Source organism: Chamaea fasciata, unplaced genomic scaffold, assembly GCF_029207755.1.
Source record: "Chamaea fasciata isolate MVZ Bird 193981 ecotype frontalis unplaced genomic scaffold, bChaFas1.0.hap1 SCAF_5, whole genome shotgun sequence".
Lineage (NCBI taxonomy): Eukaryota > Metazoa > Chordata > Aves > Passeriformes > Sylviidae > Chamaea > Chamaea fasciata.
In genome coordinates this window covers 603,999-619,701 of record NW_027094090.1, presented here as the reverse complement: position 1 = coordinate 619,701, position 15,703 = coordinate 603,999, and the positions used below count along the sequence as shown (strand labels likewise).

Here is a 15,703-nt window from a genome sequence, read left to right as displayed (position 1 = left end):
GGTGGGATTCAGGCAGGAACAGGTGGGATTCAGGCAGGAACAGGTGGAATTGAGGCAGGAACAGGTGGGATTCAGGCAGGAACAGGTGGGATTCAGGCAGGAACAGGTGGGATCCGGGCGGGGCAGGACTCACCGCCTGTCCCACAGACATCGTGCAGATGCACATCGAGACCCTGGATGCCGTGCACAGGGAGAGCAAGCGGCTCCCTCCCATCCAGAAGGTAGGGAAGGCGCAGCCGGGCTGGGAGCAGAGCCTGGGGGCCGTGAGACCCCCCCCCACCACGGGCCTGAGCCCCCCGCTGCTCCCCCAGCCCAAGCTGCTGCGGCCCGCCCTGCTGCTGGGCGAGGAGTGCGTGATGGAGGGGCTGCGCGTGTACCTGATGCCGGACGGGCGCGAGGAGGCGGCCGGGGGCAGCGTCGGGGGGCCCCCCCTGCTCCCCGCCGAGGGCGCCGTGTTCCTCACCACCTACAGGATCATCTTCAAGGGGACCCCCACCGACCCCCTGGGTGAGGGGCTGCGGCCTGGGGGGCGGCGGGGGGCGGGGGGCATCCCTGGGGAGCAGGGGGATGGTCAGGGATCCCTGGGGTGGAGGGTTGGTGATCCCTGGGGTTCAGGAGGCTGGTCAGGGATCCCTGGGGAGGAGGGTTGGGGATCCCTGGGGATCAGGAGGCTGGTCAGGGATCCCTGGAGAGGAGGGTTGGGGATCCCTGGGGATCAGGGAACTGGTCAGGGATCCCTGGGGAGGAGGGTTGGTGATCCCTGGGGAGCAGGGAGCTGGTCAGTGGTTCCTGGAGTTCAGGGGTCTGGTCAGGGATCCCTGGAGAGGAGGGTTGGTGATCCCTGGGGGGCAGGGGGCTGGTCAGAGATCCCTGGGGAGGAGGGTTGGTGATCCCTGGGGTTCAGGAGGCTGGTCAGGGATCCCTGGGGGGAGAGTTGGTGATCCCTGGGGTTCAGGGGGCTGGTCAGGGATCCCTGGAGAGGAGGGTTGGTGATCCCTGGGGATCAGGAGGCTGGTCAGGGATCCCTGGGGAGGAGGCTTGGTGATCCCTGGGGAGCAGGCGTTGTTTGTTTCTGGCTGTTGTGTCCCATGGCCCCGTGTCCGAGGGTGGCCTGGGATGGCCTGGCCCTGCCCAGGCCCGGGCAGGGAGGGATCTGACCCGTTCCTGTCCCGTGTCCAGTGGGGGAGCAGGTGGTGATCCGGTCCTTCCCCATCGCCTCGCTGACCAAAGAGAAGAAGATCAGTGTCCAGGCCCAGGCGGATCAGTTCATCCAGGAGGGACTGCAGCTGCGCTCCTGCACATTCCAGGTGGGACCCCGTGCTGGGAGACAGCTCCCCCAAACCTGCCCCCAAACCTGCCCCCAAACCTGCCCCCAAACCTGCCCCCAAACCTGCCCCCAAACCTGCCCCCAAACCTGCCCCAAACCTGCCCCCAAACCTGCCCCCAAACCTGCCCCCAAACCTGCCCCCAAACCTGCCCTCAAACCTGCCCCAAACCTGCCCCCAAACCTGCCCCCAAACCTGCCCCCAAACCTGCCCCCAAACCTGCCCCAAAACCTGCCCCAAACCTGCCCCGAACCTGCCCCAAACCTGCCCCAAACCTGCCCCCAAACCTGCCCCCAAACCTGCCCCAAAACCTGCCCCAAAACCTGCCCAAACCTGCCCCAAAACCTGCCCTGCACTGGGACACCCAGGAGCAGGAGGGGACACCCCAGGAGGAATGGGACACAGGAAAGGGACAGAGGGAAGGGGATGGACAGAGGGAAGGGGATGGACAGAGGGCAGGGAATGGGACAGAGGGCAGGGAATGGGACAGAGGGCAGGGAATGGGACGGAGGGAAGGGAACGGGAATTCAGGGAGAGACAGGGCAGCCCCTCAGCCCAGGCCGTGCCCGTGGTGCTCCGGGGTGGCTCCAAGCTCTGCCCCGATCCCTGGGGAGAGCTGTCCCCTGGGCTGAGCCCTCTGTGCCCCCCTGGCCGTGCCCCCCCAGCTGCTGAAGATCGCCTTTGACGAGGAGGTGGCCTCGGACAGCGCCGAGATCTTCCGGAAGCACCTGCACAAGCTGCGCTACCCGCAGCACGTGCGCGGCACCTTCGCCTTCACCGTGGGCCAGTCCCCCAAGCAGGCCATGCAGCCCAAGGCCAAGGAGAAGAACCCCTCACTCAGGTACCTGTGCCAGGAGGGGCAGCCACACCCGGATGGGATTCCTTCCGTCCTCTGGGACACCCCCTCCTGTCCCTGCTCTGGTTTGCATCGCTGGAGAGCAGAGAGTCCTTAGGGTTAGAAAAACCCTGTGGGACAGTGACTCCGGCCATCCCCAACACTGACCCTGTCCCCAAGTGCCACATCCACACGGCTCTGAAATCCCTGCAGGGATGGGGGATCCCGTTCTCCTTTCCAGGAGGGAATTTCCCCAGTATCCAGCCAAACCTCCCCTGGCCCGGCCCGAGGCCGTTCCCTCTCCTCCTGTCCCTGTTCCCTGGCAGCACAGCCCGACCTCACCCTTCCTGTCAGGGCGTTGTGGGGACCAAAGAGCTGCGGGTGTCCCCTGTCCTGCAGTGTCCCCAGCCCCACACAGTCACGCTGGGGAGTGGGAGTTGGTGGCAGTGGCATCCCCTGCCTGAGGAAATGTCCCCCAGGAGGGGTTCCAGTGGCCTGGGTGGCTCAGGGACGCAGTGCTGCAGTGCTGGGTGACTTGGGGACACAGTGCTGCAGTGCTGGGTGACTCAGGCACATTGTCCTGCAGTGCTGGGTGACACTATTCCCGCACTGGGTGACTCGAGGACACTGTTACTGCACGGCGTGTCTCAGGGATGCAGTGCTGGGTGACAGGGATGCAGTGCTGCAGTGCTGGGTGGCTTGGGGACATTGTCCTGCAGCATTGGGTGACGTGGGGACACAGTCCTTCAGTGCTGAATGACTGGGCAGCATTTTCCCATCATGCTGGGTGACTTGGGGACATTGTCCGGCAGTGCTGGGTGACCTGCGGACATTGTCCTGCAGGACTGGCTGCAGCCCTGAGCCCAGGCTTGGCTGGAAATGGCCCTGCCATGGGTCCCCTGGTCCCTGGGGTGGATCCCCTGGTCCCTGCCATGGGTCCCCTGGTCCCTGTGCTGGATCCCCTGGTCCCTGTGCTGGATCCCTGTCCCTTGCTGTGGTTTGCAGCCCTCCTCCCCTGGGATGAGCCGGAGCTGTGCCTGTGGCAGCTCCGATGGCAGAGCAGGCCACGTCCCCCCAGATCCAGAGGGTGGGGACACTGCTCCTCCTGGCTGCCCCATCCCACCTCCCCAGCACCCCAAAGCCCTTGGGAATGGCAGCTGGGGCTCCAGCAGGGCCGAGGCGCTGGCAGGTGACACGTCCATCCCCTCCCGTGTGCCGGTGACCGCCCTGAGGGCCGAGGGCTGTGCCTGCCTGCGTGACAGCGCTGTCCCCGTGTCCCCAGGACGCTGTCCAAGAACCTGGTGAAGAACGCCAAGAGGACGATCGGCCGGCAGTACGTGACCCGCAAGAAGTACACGCCGCCGGCCTGGGAGCAGCGGGGCAGCCAGCACTTCGCCGAGGACAACGAGGACGAGATCTCAGGTGGGCAACGCCCCGGGAAGGCCACCTGGGAGAAGCCCCTGCACTGGGAGCGGGGTGGGAGTGTCGGAGCATCTGAGGACGGCAGGGAGAGGGAATTCTGCAAACCCGAGACGCTCACAGAAACACGCGGTTTTATTGCAAGGGTCGTGGGGTAAAAAGGGTCGGGCCTTCAGCCACCGGCCTCGGCTGAAGGGAAGCCCCAGGGTGAGTGAGAGAGGGAGATAGAGAGGTGAGCGCAGGGTAAGAGAGCTGAGCGTGGTGGGGTAAGAGCAAGAGAGAGAGATAAGAGGTAAAAGCAAAGAGGGCAGAGAACCCCCTTGCAATCCATTCTATCTCCTTTTGTACTGAATATTCTACTTTACAGCGACCAACCGACGCCAGATACAAAACCTACAAACTTTGCAAGCAGCCGATGAGATCTGCTGTATTACCTTATCATTCTGTATTCTAAACTCCAAAGGCTACTTTCTTATCTCTCTCTCCCTGATACCTTGGCAGGGCTACTCCCTTGAGTCCTTTTGTTTTCTCTCCCTCAACCCATCTCCGGCTAGTCCCCGTCTTCCTGCCTGCCATGATCACATCTCAAAGCCGGCTTTCATTTCTATTTCGCTCACAGGTTTTGTATTTTCAGTATTTCTTGTCAGGCAATCGTATTTGCAGGCTTTCCCTGTCTCACCTTTCCCAACATGGGAGCATCTCCTGGGTGCTGCCCCAGCCTCGGCTGCTGGTGGGGGCAGGTGGAGAACCCAGCCTGGGCTGGCTGGAAAACCCCTGAGGCTCCGGGGATGGTGACAGCAGCGGGGTCGGACATTGCTCCATCCCATCCTGCTGCTCTGGGGCACGGCGCGCGTGCGCCGAGGTGTCCCCAACCCCGCCTTGTCCCCGCCGTGTCCCCGCAGTGTCCGAGGAGCTGGACAGGAGCACGCTGACGCCCAGCAGCACCATGAGGCCGTCGGAGAAGATGACCATGACGCACGTGGTGGAGCGCGCCTGCTGCCGGGACTACCAGCGGCTGGGGCTGGGCACGCTGAGCAGCAGCCTGACCCGCTCCAAGAACGAGCCCTTCCGCATCTCCACCGTCAACCGCATGTACGCCATCTGCCGCAGGTGAGCTGGCCTGGGCACCGAGCCCTGGGGGTCCCTGGGGTCCCTGGGGGTCCCTGTGTGTCCCTGTGTGTCCCTGCGGGTCCCTGTGTGTCCCTGTGGATCCCTGGGGGTCGCTGCAGGTCCCCGCAGGTCCTTGTGGGTCTCTGTGGGTCCCCGTGGATCCCTGTGTGTCCCTGTGGGTCCCCGTGGATGCCCGCGGGTCCCCATGGGTCCCTGCGGGTCTGTGTGGATCCCTGTGGATCCCTGCAGATCCCTGCAGATCCCTGTGGACCCCTGGGGGTCCCTGCACATCCCGGTGTCACCAGGACACCCAGAACCACCAGGATCAATAAAACTCTGTAGCAGTGCTGGCAAGTACAGCATCCCTTTGTCCTTGGCCAAATGAATCCCCGTGTGTGCCAGCAGGTCCCAGCGATCCCGGTGTCACCAGGACACCCGGAACCACCGGGATGAACAGAACCCTCCAGCGGTTCCGGCAGGTCCAGCATCCCTTTGTCCTTTTCCAACTGAATCCCTGTGGATCCCAGCAGATCCCTGTGGATCTCGGTGTCACCGGGATACCCGGAACCACCGGGATGAACAGAACCCTCCAGTGGTTCCGGCAGGTCCGGCATCCCTTTGTCCTTGGCCGGCCGAGTCCCAGCCCGCAGCGCCCCGCAGCTTTCTCTTTGGGTTGGGCTCGGCGGTCTTGGAGGTCTCTTCCAAGCTCGTGATGCTGTCATTCTGCGATTCTCAGTAATTGATACGTTTCTAGCCAATGTTTGTTGGCTCTGAGTTGCCCAGTCCTCTCCGTTAATCGCTGTTCTGCCCTCTGTTGATAATTGGTTTCTCACTTCTCGTGATTCGTCTGAGTTCTCCGGTGTTTTTATCATGTTTTTCCCACGTTTCCACCCCCCAGTGGGGAGTTTCCAGCACTGAGGCCGGAATGTGTCTATTAGTGTTCCCTTTGTCTTCATTTACTCCAATGTCCCCTTGGATGACCATGAGTCCTGGTCACTCCATCGTGTCCTTGGATGACCATGAGTCCTGGTCACTCCATCGTGTCCTTGGATGACCATGAGTCCTGGTCACTCCATCGTGTCCTTGGATGGCCATGAGTCCTGGTCACTCCATCGTGTCCTTGGATGGCCATGAGTCCTGGTCACTCCATTGTGTCCTTGGGTGACCATGAGTCCTGGTCACTCCATTGTTTCCTTGGGTGACCATGAGTCCTGGTCACTCCATCACATGTGGCCATGAGTCCTGGTCACTCCACTGTTTCCTTGGATGACCATGAGTCCTGGTCACTCCATCGTGTCCTTGAACGGCCATGAGTCCTGGTCACTCCATTGTGTCCTTGGATGACCATAAATCCTGGTCACTCCATCATGTCCTTGAGGGGCCGCAAATTCCATCTCCCAGGTGTCCAGTTTAACTCCCTGGGGCTTTGTTCAGTGCACCTTGTCAGGGTTGGTGTTACCCAAGTCAGAATCTTGATTTAATGATCCGAGGAACAATCTACCAGGCGTTCGGAGGAGGTGAATTAGCGCGCGCCGCTCAGCATTAATTAAAGCCCTAACGAAGCCCGGGGCTCTGTGCCCGCAGCTACCCCGGGCTGCTGATCGTGCCGCAGAGCATCCAGGACAACACCATCCAGCGCATCTCGCGCTGCTACCGGCAGAGCCGCTTCCCGGTGGTGTGCTGGAGGAACTCCCGCACCAAGGCCGTGCTGCTGCGCTCCGGGGGCCTCCACGGCAAGGGCGTCGTCGGCCTCTTCAAGTCCCAGAACGCCCCCACGCCAGGTGAGCCTCCTGCCCCGGCTGGAGCACGGAGCTGGGGCTGTGGGATCGCCCCTGGATCCGGGCCGTGACACCTGGGGGTCCCCTGGCTCCCGGCGGTGACACCTGGGGGACTCCGGCTCTGGGAAGTGACACTCAGGGGTCCCCTGGCTCCTGGCAGTGACAATCGGGTTCCCTGACCCTGGGAAGTGACACTTGGGGGTTCCCTGGCTCCCAGCAGTGACACTCAGGGGTCCCCTGGCTCTTGACAGTGACGCTTGGGGGACTCCAGCTCTCAGCAGTGACACTCAGGGTCCCTTGGCTCCAGGCAGTGACACTCGGGGTCCCCTGGCTCCAGGCGGTGACACCTGGGGGACTCTGGCTCCGGACTGTGACACTCGGGGGTCCCCTGGCTCCCAGCAGTGACACTCAGAGGTCCTCTGGCTCCAGGCAGTGATGCTCGGGGTCCCCTGACTCCGGACTGTGACACTCGGGGGTCCCCTGGCTCCCAGCAGTGACACTCAGAGGTCCTCTGGCTCCAGGCAGTGACGCTCGGGGTCCCCTGGCTCCAGACTGTGACACTCGGGGATCCCCTGGCTCTGGGAAATGACATTCACGGGTCCCCTGGCTCCTGGAAGTGACACTCAGGGGTCCCCTGGCTCTTGACAGTGACACCTGGGGGACTCCGGCTCCCAGCAGTGACACTCGGGGGTCTGTGACTCTGGGTGGTGACACTGGTGTGTCCCCTGGGTCTGGAGTGCTGACACTCAGGGGTCTCCCTGGCTCTGGGCAGTGATACCTGGGGGTCTCCAGGATCCGGCAGTGACACTCTGGGGTCTCCAGCTCTGGGTGGTTACCCTCAGAGGTCTCCTGGTTCCGGGTGGTGACAGTCCGCGGCTATCCAGCTGACATTTGGGGTGTCCCCTGCAGGCCCCTCGCAGGCAGACTCCACGAGCCTGGAGCAGGAGAAGTACCTGCAGGCTGTCATCAATTCCATGCCCCACTACTCGGACGCCGGCGGGCGCAACACCCTCAGCGGCTTCACCTCGGCCCACATGAGCAGCGCAGGTGAGGGGGGCACAGGTGGGCTCCTGCCAGCCCTGGGTCCTGCTCTGCATCCCAAGGGAGCTGCTCTCGGGGTCCCACGTCCCAGGAGGCAGCACAGCCTCTCCAGAGCTCCCAGCTCCAGCTGGGTCTCCCTGGCTGTGGGTCAGGATGGATTTGGGGAGATCTGGTGGCCCTGGAGCTGGGAGCACTGGGAGCCATGGGGGTTTTGGGAATCCCGGTGTCCCTGGAGCACTGGGGGTTTTGGGACTCCCGGTGTCCCTGGAGCACTGGGGGTTTTGGGAATCTCAGTGTCCCTGGAGCCCTGGGGGTTTTGGGAATCCCAGTGTCCCTGGAGCACTGGGAGCCCTGGGGATTTTGGGAATCCCAGTGTCCCTGGAGCACTGGGGGTTTTGGGACTCCCAGTGTCCCTGGAGCACTGGGAGCCCTGGGGGTTTTGGGACTCCCAGTGTCCCTGGAGCCCTGGGGGTTTTGGGAATCCCAGTGTCCCTGGAGCACTGGGAGCCCTGGGGGTTTTGGGACTCCCAGTGTCCCTGGAGCACTGGGAGCCCTGAGAGCCAAAGCCTGTGCTGGGGTCTGGGCACTCTGCGGTGGGGACAGACTCTTCCCACCAGGATCTCAGCACTGCCTGTCCCCCATGCGCAGTGCCGGGGTCAGTCTGGGGACCCCCGGTAAGTCTGTGCCCAGCTGGCCCATCCCAGCTGGCCCATCCCAGCTGGCCCTTGCCTGCAGGGCAGAGCTCCATCACGCCCTGCCACACTCCGGTGCCATCCGTGTTGTCCCAGTGCCATCTGTCCTGTCCTGGTGCCACCCACGCCGTCCCATCATCCCACCCACCATCACTGTGGACACATCAGGGGCTGGGGGCTCTGGGGAGCCCGGGGGTGGGCTCCCTGATCCCGAAGGGAGAGAACTTCCCCACAGCCCCTCCGAGGCCTTTCCCCGCTGTGTGGGGACCAGAGCAGGGGGCTCAGGGTGGCACGGGTGACCCCAGCGTGGGCTGGGGGCCGAGCCCCCTCCTCCAGGGCTGCCCCTGGTTTTCTGTGGCTCCATCTGGACGGTGCTTCCTGCGCTGGCTCCGCTTCTCCGGGGTTCTGCTTGCTGCTGCTTCCTCCTGGCCCCTGCCCCGGCTCCAGCGGGGCCTGGGGAGCCCCAGCAGGGCCTCGGGAGCCTGACCTTCTCTTGGTGCTGCAGATTTCTCCGACAAGAGGCAGCAGCCTAAGCTGGGATCGCTCATGAAGCAGGTGATGGGAGGGAAGGACGAAGGGCCTGGGACTTTGAGCCGCGGAGGTGAGGACGGGCTGGGGGCACTGCCTGGGGGGCCTCGCTGAGACCCCCAGCCCTGAGCAGCTCTTGTAGAGTAGATGCTTCTCTGGGGGGAGCAGGTGATCCCCTGGGAAGAGCAGGGGATCATTTCCTGGGAAGAGCAAGGCATGATTCCCTGGGAAGAGCAGGTGAAGATTCCCAAGGAGAACAGGTGACCCCTGGGAAGAACAGGTGATGATGATTCCCTGGGAAGAACAGGTGATGAAACCCTGGGAAGAGCAGGGGATGATTCCTGGGAAGAGCAGGGGATGATTCCCAAGGAGAACAGGTGATCCCTGGGAAGAGCAGGTGATGATCCCCTGGGAAAAGCAGGTGGTAATCCTTTGGGAGGAGCAGGTGATCCCTGGGGAGAGCAGATGGTGATCCCCTGGGAAGAACAGGTGATGATTCCCTGGGAAGAACAGGTGATGAAACCCTGGGAAGAGCAGGGGATGATTCCTTGGGAAGAGCAGGTGACCCCTGGGAAGAGCAGGTGATGATCCCCTGGGAAGGGCAGGTGGTGATTCCTTGGGAAGAGCAGGTGGTGATCCCCTGGGAAGAGCAGGTGATCATTTCCTGGGAAGAGCAGGTGAAGATTCCCAAGGAGAACAGGTGACCCCTGGGAAGAGCAGGTGGTGAAACCCTGGGAAGAGCAGGTGGAGATCTCCTGGGAAGAGCAGGTGACCCCTGGGAAGAGCAGGTGATGATCCCTGGGAAGAGCGGATGCTCCCCTGAGCCGCAGGGAGGGCGGGAGGGCCCGGCCGCAGCCCCGGCGCCATTGCCTCCATCCCATCCCATCCCATCCCATCCCATCCCGTCCCGTCCCATCCCGTCCCGTGTCCGTGGCTCCATGTCCCTCGCTGAGGTCGCTTCCCTCCTGTGCCCCCAGGGCTGGGTCACAGAGCCAGGGTCATCACCCTGTCCAGCCCCAAGTGCGCGTCGCCGAAGGGCCGCGAGACGCCCCGAGGTACGGCCGCCTGTGACACTGACCACTGACCCCACACTCACCCACTCACTGCCTCCGTGCCCCTCACCACTAATGCCCAGTAACCCCAGTAACCCCAGTAACCCCCCGGGCCCCCTGCTGCTCCACGGGCACGGTAAGTACCGGGCAGCCTCGCCAGGTTTGCTTTGGGCTCCTCGGCCTCTGCGGTGCCGCGGCGGGGCTGTGGCTGCTGGCAGGGCCGTGCTGCAGGTGACAGGGCTGTGACACAGGTGGCAGGGCCGTGCTGCAGGTGACAGGGCTGTGACACAGGTGGCAGGGCCGTGCTGCAGGTGACAGGGCCGTGCTGCAGGTGACAGGGCTGTGACACAGGTGGCAGGGCCGTGACACAGGTGGCAGGGCCGTGCTGCAGGTGACAGGGCTGTGACACAGGTGGCAGGGCCGTGCTGCAGGTGACAGGGCCGTGCTGCAGGTGACAGGGCTGTGACACAGGTGGCAGGGCCGTGACACAGGTGGCAGGGCCGTGCTGCAGGTGACAGGGCTGTGACACAGGTGGCAGGGCCGTGCTGCAGGTGGCAGGTCCTGGTGGCGCTGGAGTGGGCTGTGACAGTGACAGTGACAGTGTCAATGCCAGTGAGGAGCCACAGAGCCGCCGGGGTCCGAATCCGGCAGACAGGAATTCCTGCAGCAGCACCCAGAGGGAGAAGGAGCCAAAGCAAACCTGGTGCCCAGCACCTCCCTGGCATGTGCCCCCCGGCTGGGGACGTGGGGACAGCTCAGCCCCCCCGGCTGGGGACGTGGGGACAGCTCAGCCCCGAGCCCGCCCTGACCCGGCCCCACCCCGCAGGGAAGTGGGGCAGCATCCGGGCCAGCGGCCGCATGAGCAGCTACGCCCTGAACGTGGAGATCGGGTCCCGCCTGGCCGGGAAGGACCTGCTGGGGACACAGCACAACGGGACCCCCGCCGAGCCCTCCTTCCTGCGCCAGCACCGCGCCTCGCTCTACATCATCGGGGACAAGTCCCAGCTGAAGGTGACACGCGCCCGCACGGCCACCTCGGGGGAGGGACACGGCTGGGAAGGGTCTGGAGCCCCAGGAGGGGCTGAGGGAGCTGGGCAAGGGGCTGAGCCTGGAGAAAAGGAGGCTCGGGGGGGACCTGGTGGCTCTGCACAAGTCCCTGCCAGGAGGGGACAGCCGGGGGGTCGGGCTGTGCTGTCAGGGGACAGGGACAGGAGCAGAGGGAACGGCCTCGGGGAGGCTCAGGGTGGCCAGCAGCAGGAATTTCCTCATGGAAAGGGTGCTCAGGAGCTGCCCAGGGAGGTTTGGAGTGCCAGTCCCTGCAGGGATTTAAAATCCACGTGGATGTGGCACGTGGGGACATGGCAGTGCTGGCTGTGGTTGGACTCCACGCTCTCCGAGGGCTTTTCCAACGCAAAGAATTCCCTGATGCCGAGGGTGGCAGTGGCTCAGGCCAGCCCAGGCCAGCCCAGGCCAGCCCAGGCCAGCCCAGGCCGTCTGTCCCCCCGCAGGGCGTGAAGCCAGACCCTCTGCAGCACTGGGAGGTGGTGCCCATCGAGGTGTTCGACGTGCGCCAGGTCAAGGCCAGCTTCAAGAAGCTGATGAAGGCCTGCGTGCCCGGCTGCCCCTCCAGCGACCCCAGCGTGGCCTACCTGCGCTCCCTGGAGGAGTCAGAGTGGCTGTCCCAGGTCAGCACCTGGCTCCATTGGGACACCCTGGGGACACCCAGGGCGGTGAGGGACAAGGGTGGGACAGTGCAGAGCTCAGCTCTGTGGTGCCGGACGGGGCTGCTGGCCGGGAACGCGGGGCAGTGTTGGCTCTGGAGGGGCTGGGACAGGCCAGCGCCCAGGGGGACTGCTGGACCCACTCCGGAGGGGGAGAGAGGCCCTGTCCCCTGTCCCTGCTGCCGTGTCCTAGCGCGGGGTGGTGGCCCCTGACCCCCGAGCGTGGCCTCACTCCGGAGCAGGGGACACTGCCCCCGCAGCCAGCCCAGGAATCCCCCGTGCCCTCCTCACTGCCCGCCCTGCCCTCGGCAGATCCACAAGATCCTGCAGATCTCGGTGCTGGTGGTGGAGCTGCTGGACACGGGCTCCTCCGTGCTGGTCAGTCTGGAGGACGGCTGGGACATCACCACCCAGGTGAGCGCCCGGCGCCGGCCGGGGCGGCCCCGTGGCCGTGTCCCCGCAGCCCCTGCAGTCCCCCTGTCCCCGCAGGTGGTGTCCCTGGTGCAGCTGCTGTCCGACCCCTACTACCGGACCCTGGAGGGCTTCCGGCTGCTGGTGGAGAAGGAGTGGCTGTCCTTCGGCCACCGCTTCAGCCACCGCGGCGCACAGACCCTGGCCGGGCAGAGCAGCGGCTTCGCCCCCATCTTCCTGCAGTTCCTGGACTGTGTGCACCAGGTGAGCCCCGCCACCTGCGCCAGGGGAGCCCCCGGTGCCCCCCAAGACCCCCCAAGTCCATGAGTGTCCAGTGAGAACCCCAGCACCCAGGAGGACCCCTCAGTGCCCACTGTGTCCACCCCCAAGTGTCCGGTGGGACCCCTGAGCGCCCAGTGGGACCCCCAAGTGCCCAGAGGGGCCCCCGAGGCTGCAGCAGGACCCCCGAGCCCGGGGAGTGCCCGGGGGTGGGCCCGGGCCAGCCCGTGTCCCCGGATCCCGGCCATCCCGGGGCTCTCCCGTCGCTGCTCCCACAGATCCACCTGCAGTTCCCCATGGAGTTCGAGTTCAGCCAGTACTACCTGAAGTTCCTCAGCTACCACTACATTTCCAACCGCTTCCGGACATTCCTGCTGGATTCGGACTACGAGCGCATCGAGCTGGGTGAGGGCGGCGTGCGGGCCCGGGGGGGACACCTGCCCCTGGCCCTGTCACACCCCGTGTCCCCTCTGTCCCCCAGGGCTCCTGTACGAGGAGAAGGGCGAGCGGAAGGGCCAGCAGGTCTCCAAATCCATCTGGGATTACATCGACCGCCTCAACAAGAAAGCTCCCGTCTTCTTCAACTACCTGTACGCACCTGAGGACGGGGAGGTGAGAGCTGGGGGCACCTGGAGGGGGCTGGGAGCACCTGGGATCCTCCTGCAGGAGCAGCTGGAGCTGGGATTTGTCCACTGGGAAGGGACCCCAGAGCCCCCCAGGGCCACCCCTGCCATGGCAGGGACACCTCCCGCTGTCCCCGGCTGCTCCAGCCCCAGTGTCCAGCCTGGCCTTGGCCATTCCAGGGATCCAGGGGCAGCCACAGCTGCTCTGGCAATTCCAGCCCGGGCAGCAATTCCCAATGTCCCAATGTCCCACGCAGCCCTGCCCTGTGGCAGTGGGAAGCCGTTCCCTGTGTCCTGTCCCTCTGTCCCTTGTCCCCAGCCCCTCTGCAGCTCTCCTGGAGCCCCTGAGGTTTCCCTGGAGCCTTTCCCTCTCCAGGCTGGGCATTCCCAGCGCTCCACGTGGACCCGCTGTCCCCTTGCTCTGGCTGGGAGTGCCCAGCCCGGCCCTGCTGCCCTTCCTGAGCCACCCCTGCCCCTCCAACAGGTGCTGAGGCCGTACAGCAACATCTCCAACCTGAAGGTGTGGGATTATTACACGGAGGAGACGCTGTCCGAGGGCCCTTCCTACGACTGGGAGCTGGCGCAGGGGCAGGCGGAGCCGGAGGAGGCGGATCGGCAGGACACGGCGGCCCCGCAGAGCAAGCGCAGGATCATCTGGCCCTGCTACGACAACCGCGGCCGCGTGGAGCCCGACGCCATCTCCAAACTGCTCGAGGTCGCCATCGCTGGTGACACCGGGGGTGGCCCCCGGCACGGCCGCGGGACACGGACAGCGGGACAGGGACAGGGACAGCGGCCCTGGGACAGGGACAGCGGCGCTGGGATAGGGACAGCGGCCTCGGGACAGGGTCAGCAACCGCAGGACAGGGACAGCCAGCCTGGGACAGAGACAGCAGCCCCAGGACAGGGACAGCAGCCCCGAGGTAGGGACAGTGGCCCTGGGATAGGACAGGGACAGTGGCCCCACGGGTTTTGTCCCCTCCAGGGCTGATGGCAGAATTCCCCCCACAGGAGCTGCACAACCTGGAGATGGAGCTGGGGCAGGTCCCCGAGCGCTGGAAGGACACGTGGGACAAGGTGAAAGCGTCCCAACGCACGGAGGGGCGGCAGGAGGGCAGCAGGGTAGGTGACAGGGTGTGACGGTGTGTGGCAGGGGCTGTGGCTGTGTGTCGGGGTGCGGACATGGCCGTGGCAGGGGCTGCGACGGGACTGTGACAGCGGCGTGACGCAGTGCGGCGGGCTGGGGCTGGCTCTGATGCTGGCTCTGAGGGCGGCTGTGGCGCTGGCTCCGGCCGGTGCCGGTGCTCTCCCCCAGCCCCCTCAGGCCGCCCGTGTCCCGCAGACCCCCAGCTCCCTGCTGATGTCGTCGGGGCTGTCCCACCACCGCCGCTCGCTGGGCGTGTACCTGCAGGAGAGCGGGGTGGGCTCCACGCTCAACCTCAGCCTGGACAGCGACACCAGCAGCACCTCCACCCCATCCAGCGGGAAGCCGGGCGGCCGCCGCAGCACCTCCACCCTCTACAGCCAGTTCCAGATGTCGGAGAGCGAGAACAGGCAGGCGGGGCCGGGAATGGGCCGGGAATGGGCTGGGAATGGGCCGGGAATGCCGGCAGCAGGAGGTGGATCCCCCCCGCGGGGGCAGCACCTGGATCCCGCTGGGTTCCCATCCCTGACCCCGCTGTTCCCGGCCACTTCCTGCCCCGCAGATCCTACGAGGGGTCTCTGTACAAGAAAGGCGCCTTCATGAAACCCTGGAAGTCTCGGTGGTTTGTGCTGGATAAAACCAAACATCAGGTACGGGCTGGGCCCCGCGGTCGGTCCTGGCCGTCCATCCCATCCCATCCCATCCCATCCCATCCCATCCCATCCCATCCCATCCCATCCCATCCCATCCCATCCCATCCCATCCCATCCCATCCCATCCCATCCCATCCCATCCCATCCCATCCCATCCCATCCCATCCCATCCCTGCGCTGAGCGCTCCTGTCCCGCAGCTGCGCTACTACGACAGCCGGATGGACACGGAGTGCAAGGGGGTCATCGACCTGGCCGAGGTGGAGTCCATCACGCCGGGGACGCCCACCATGGGGGCCCCCAAGACGGTGGACGAGAAAGCTTTCTTCGACGTGAGTGTCCCCCGGGGCCGGCGCTGGGCAGCTCCGCTCGCTCTGACCGCTCCGGCCCGGCTCTGGAGCGCTGCCCCGGGGGCGCCGCCCTCAGCCGCGCCTTCTCTCTGCCCGCAGCTGAAGACGACGAAACGAGTTTACAATTTCTGCGCCCAGGACGTGCAGCTGGCGCAGCAATGGATCGACCGCATCCAGAGCTGCCTGTCGGACGCGTGAGCCCGGCTCGGCGGAGCCGCAATTCCAGGCACGGCTGCCGGGCTCGCCGCGGGAGCAGAGGCAGCGCCGGGCTGCGGGCCGAGCCCGGCGCTGAGGCAGAGGAGGAGCGGCTCTTCCTCCCGGCCGCCGGGCAGGACGGGCGTGCCCCGGGGTGGGGCGGCACAGGGAGGGATTCCTCGCGTTGAAGCGGGCGGGGGCCCCGTGCCGCCCCCGAGCCCCGTCTGAGCCGTGTCGTGTCCCCGTGTCCTCCGCGTGTCCCCTCCCCGCTCCGGCTCCCTGGGCGGGGGGTCCTGCCGCACACCCCCACCCCACACTGCTGGCAGAGGCACAGCTGTCCCCTTGTCCTTGTCCTCCTCGCATGTCTGCCAGAGCCCCCCCGGAACCTGCCCTGCCCCTCCCGGCCCGGCAGCGAGTCCTGGGCTCTGCTCCCGCCCCGCCGGAGCCGGGCCCTGCCGCTCAGGGGGTGGCACAGGGGACAGAGCCCTGCCGCTCGGGGGGTGGCACAGGGGACAGAGCCCTGCCGCTCAGGGGGTGGCACAGGGGACA

At 65.5% G+C, this 15,703-nt stretch overlaps 1 protein-coding gene across 1 annotated transcript in view; it reads left to right on the top strand.

Annotated features, from left to right (window-relative positions):
* The window catches only part of SBF1 (SET binding factor 1), a 65,106-nt gene extending 49,403 nt beyond the window's left edge, over window positions 1-15,703 (top strand). Inside the window, exons 17-38 of the mRNA XM_066184497.1 lie at window positions 59-221; window positions 312-507; window positions 1,180-1,307; window positions 1,991-2,166; window positions 3,443-3,582; window positions 4,482-4,689; window positions 6,274-6,470; window positions 7,377-7,514; window positions 8,706-8,801; window positions 9,706-9,783; window positions 10,607-10,791; window positions 11,289-11,465; window positions 11,814-11,915; window positions 11,991-12,176; window positions 12,470-12,596; window positions 12,673-12,803; window positions 13,299-13,529; window positions 13,826-13,936; window positions 14,157-14,368; window positions 14,521-14,608; window positions 14,810-14,941; window positions 15,059-15,703. Coding sequence (XP_066040594.1) covers window positions 59-221; window positions 312-507; window positions 1,180-1,307; window positions 1,991-2,166; window positions 3,443-3,582; window positions 4,482-4,689; window positions 6,274-6,470; window positions 7,377-7,514; window positions 8,706-8,801; window positions 9,706-9,783; window positions 10,607-10,791; window positions 11,289-11,465; window positions 11,814-11,915; window positions 11,991-12,176; window positions 12,470-12,596; window positions 12,673-12,803; window positions 13,299-13,529; window positions 13,826-13,936; window positions 14,157-14,368; window positions 14,521-14,608; window positions 14,810-14,941; window positions 15,059-15,157 — 3,301 coding nt within the window. The 3' untranslated portion in view covers window positions 15,158-15,703. The remainder of the gene's footprint in view (window positions 1-58; window positions 222-311; window positions 508-1,179; window positions 1,308-1,990; window positions 2,167-3,442; window positions 3,583-4,481; window positions 4,690-6,273; window positions 6,471-7,376; window positions 7,515-8,705; window positions 8,802-9,705; window positions 9,784-10,606; window positions 10,792-11,288; window positions 11,466-11,813; window positions 11,916-11,990; window positions 12,177-12,469; window positions 12,597-12,672; window positions 12,804-13,298; window positions 13,530-13,825; window positions 13,937-14,156; window positions 14,369-14,520; window positions 14,609-14,809; window positions 14,942-15,058) is intronic.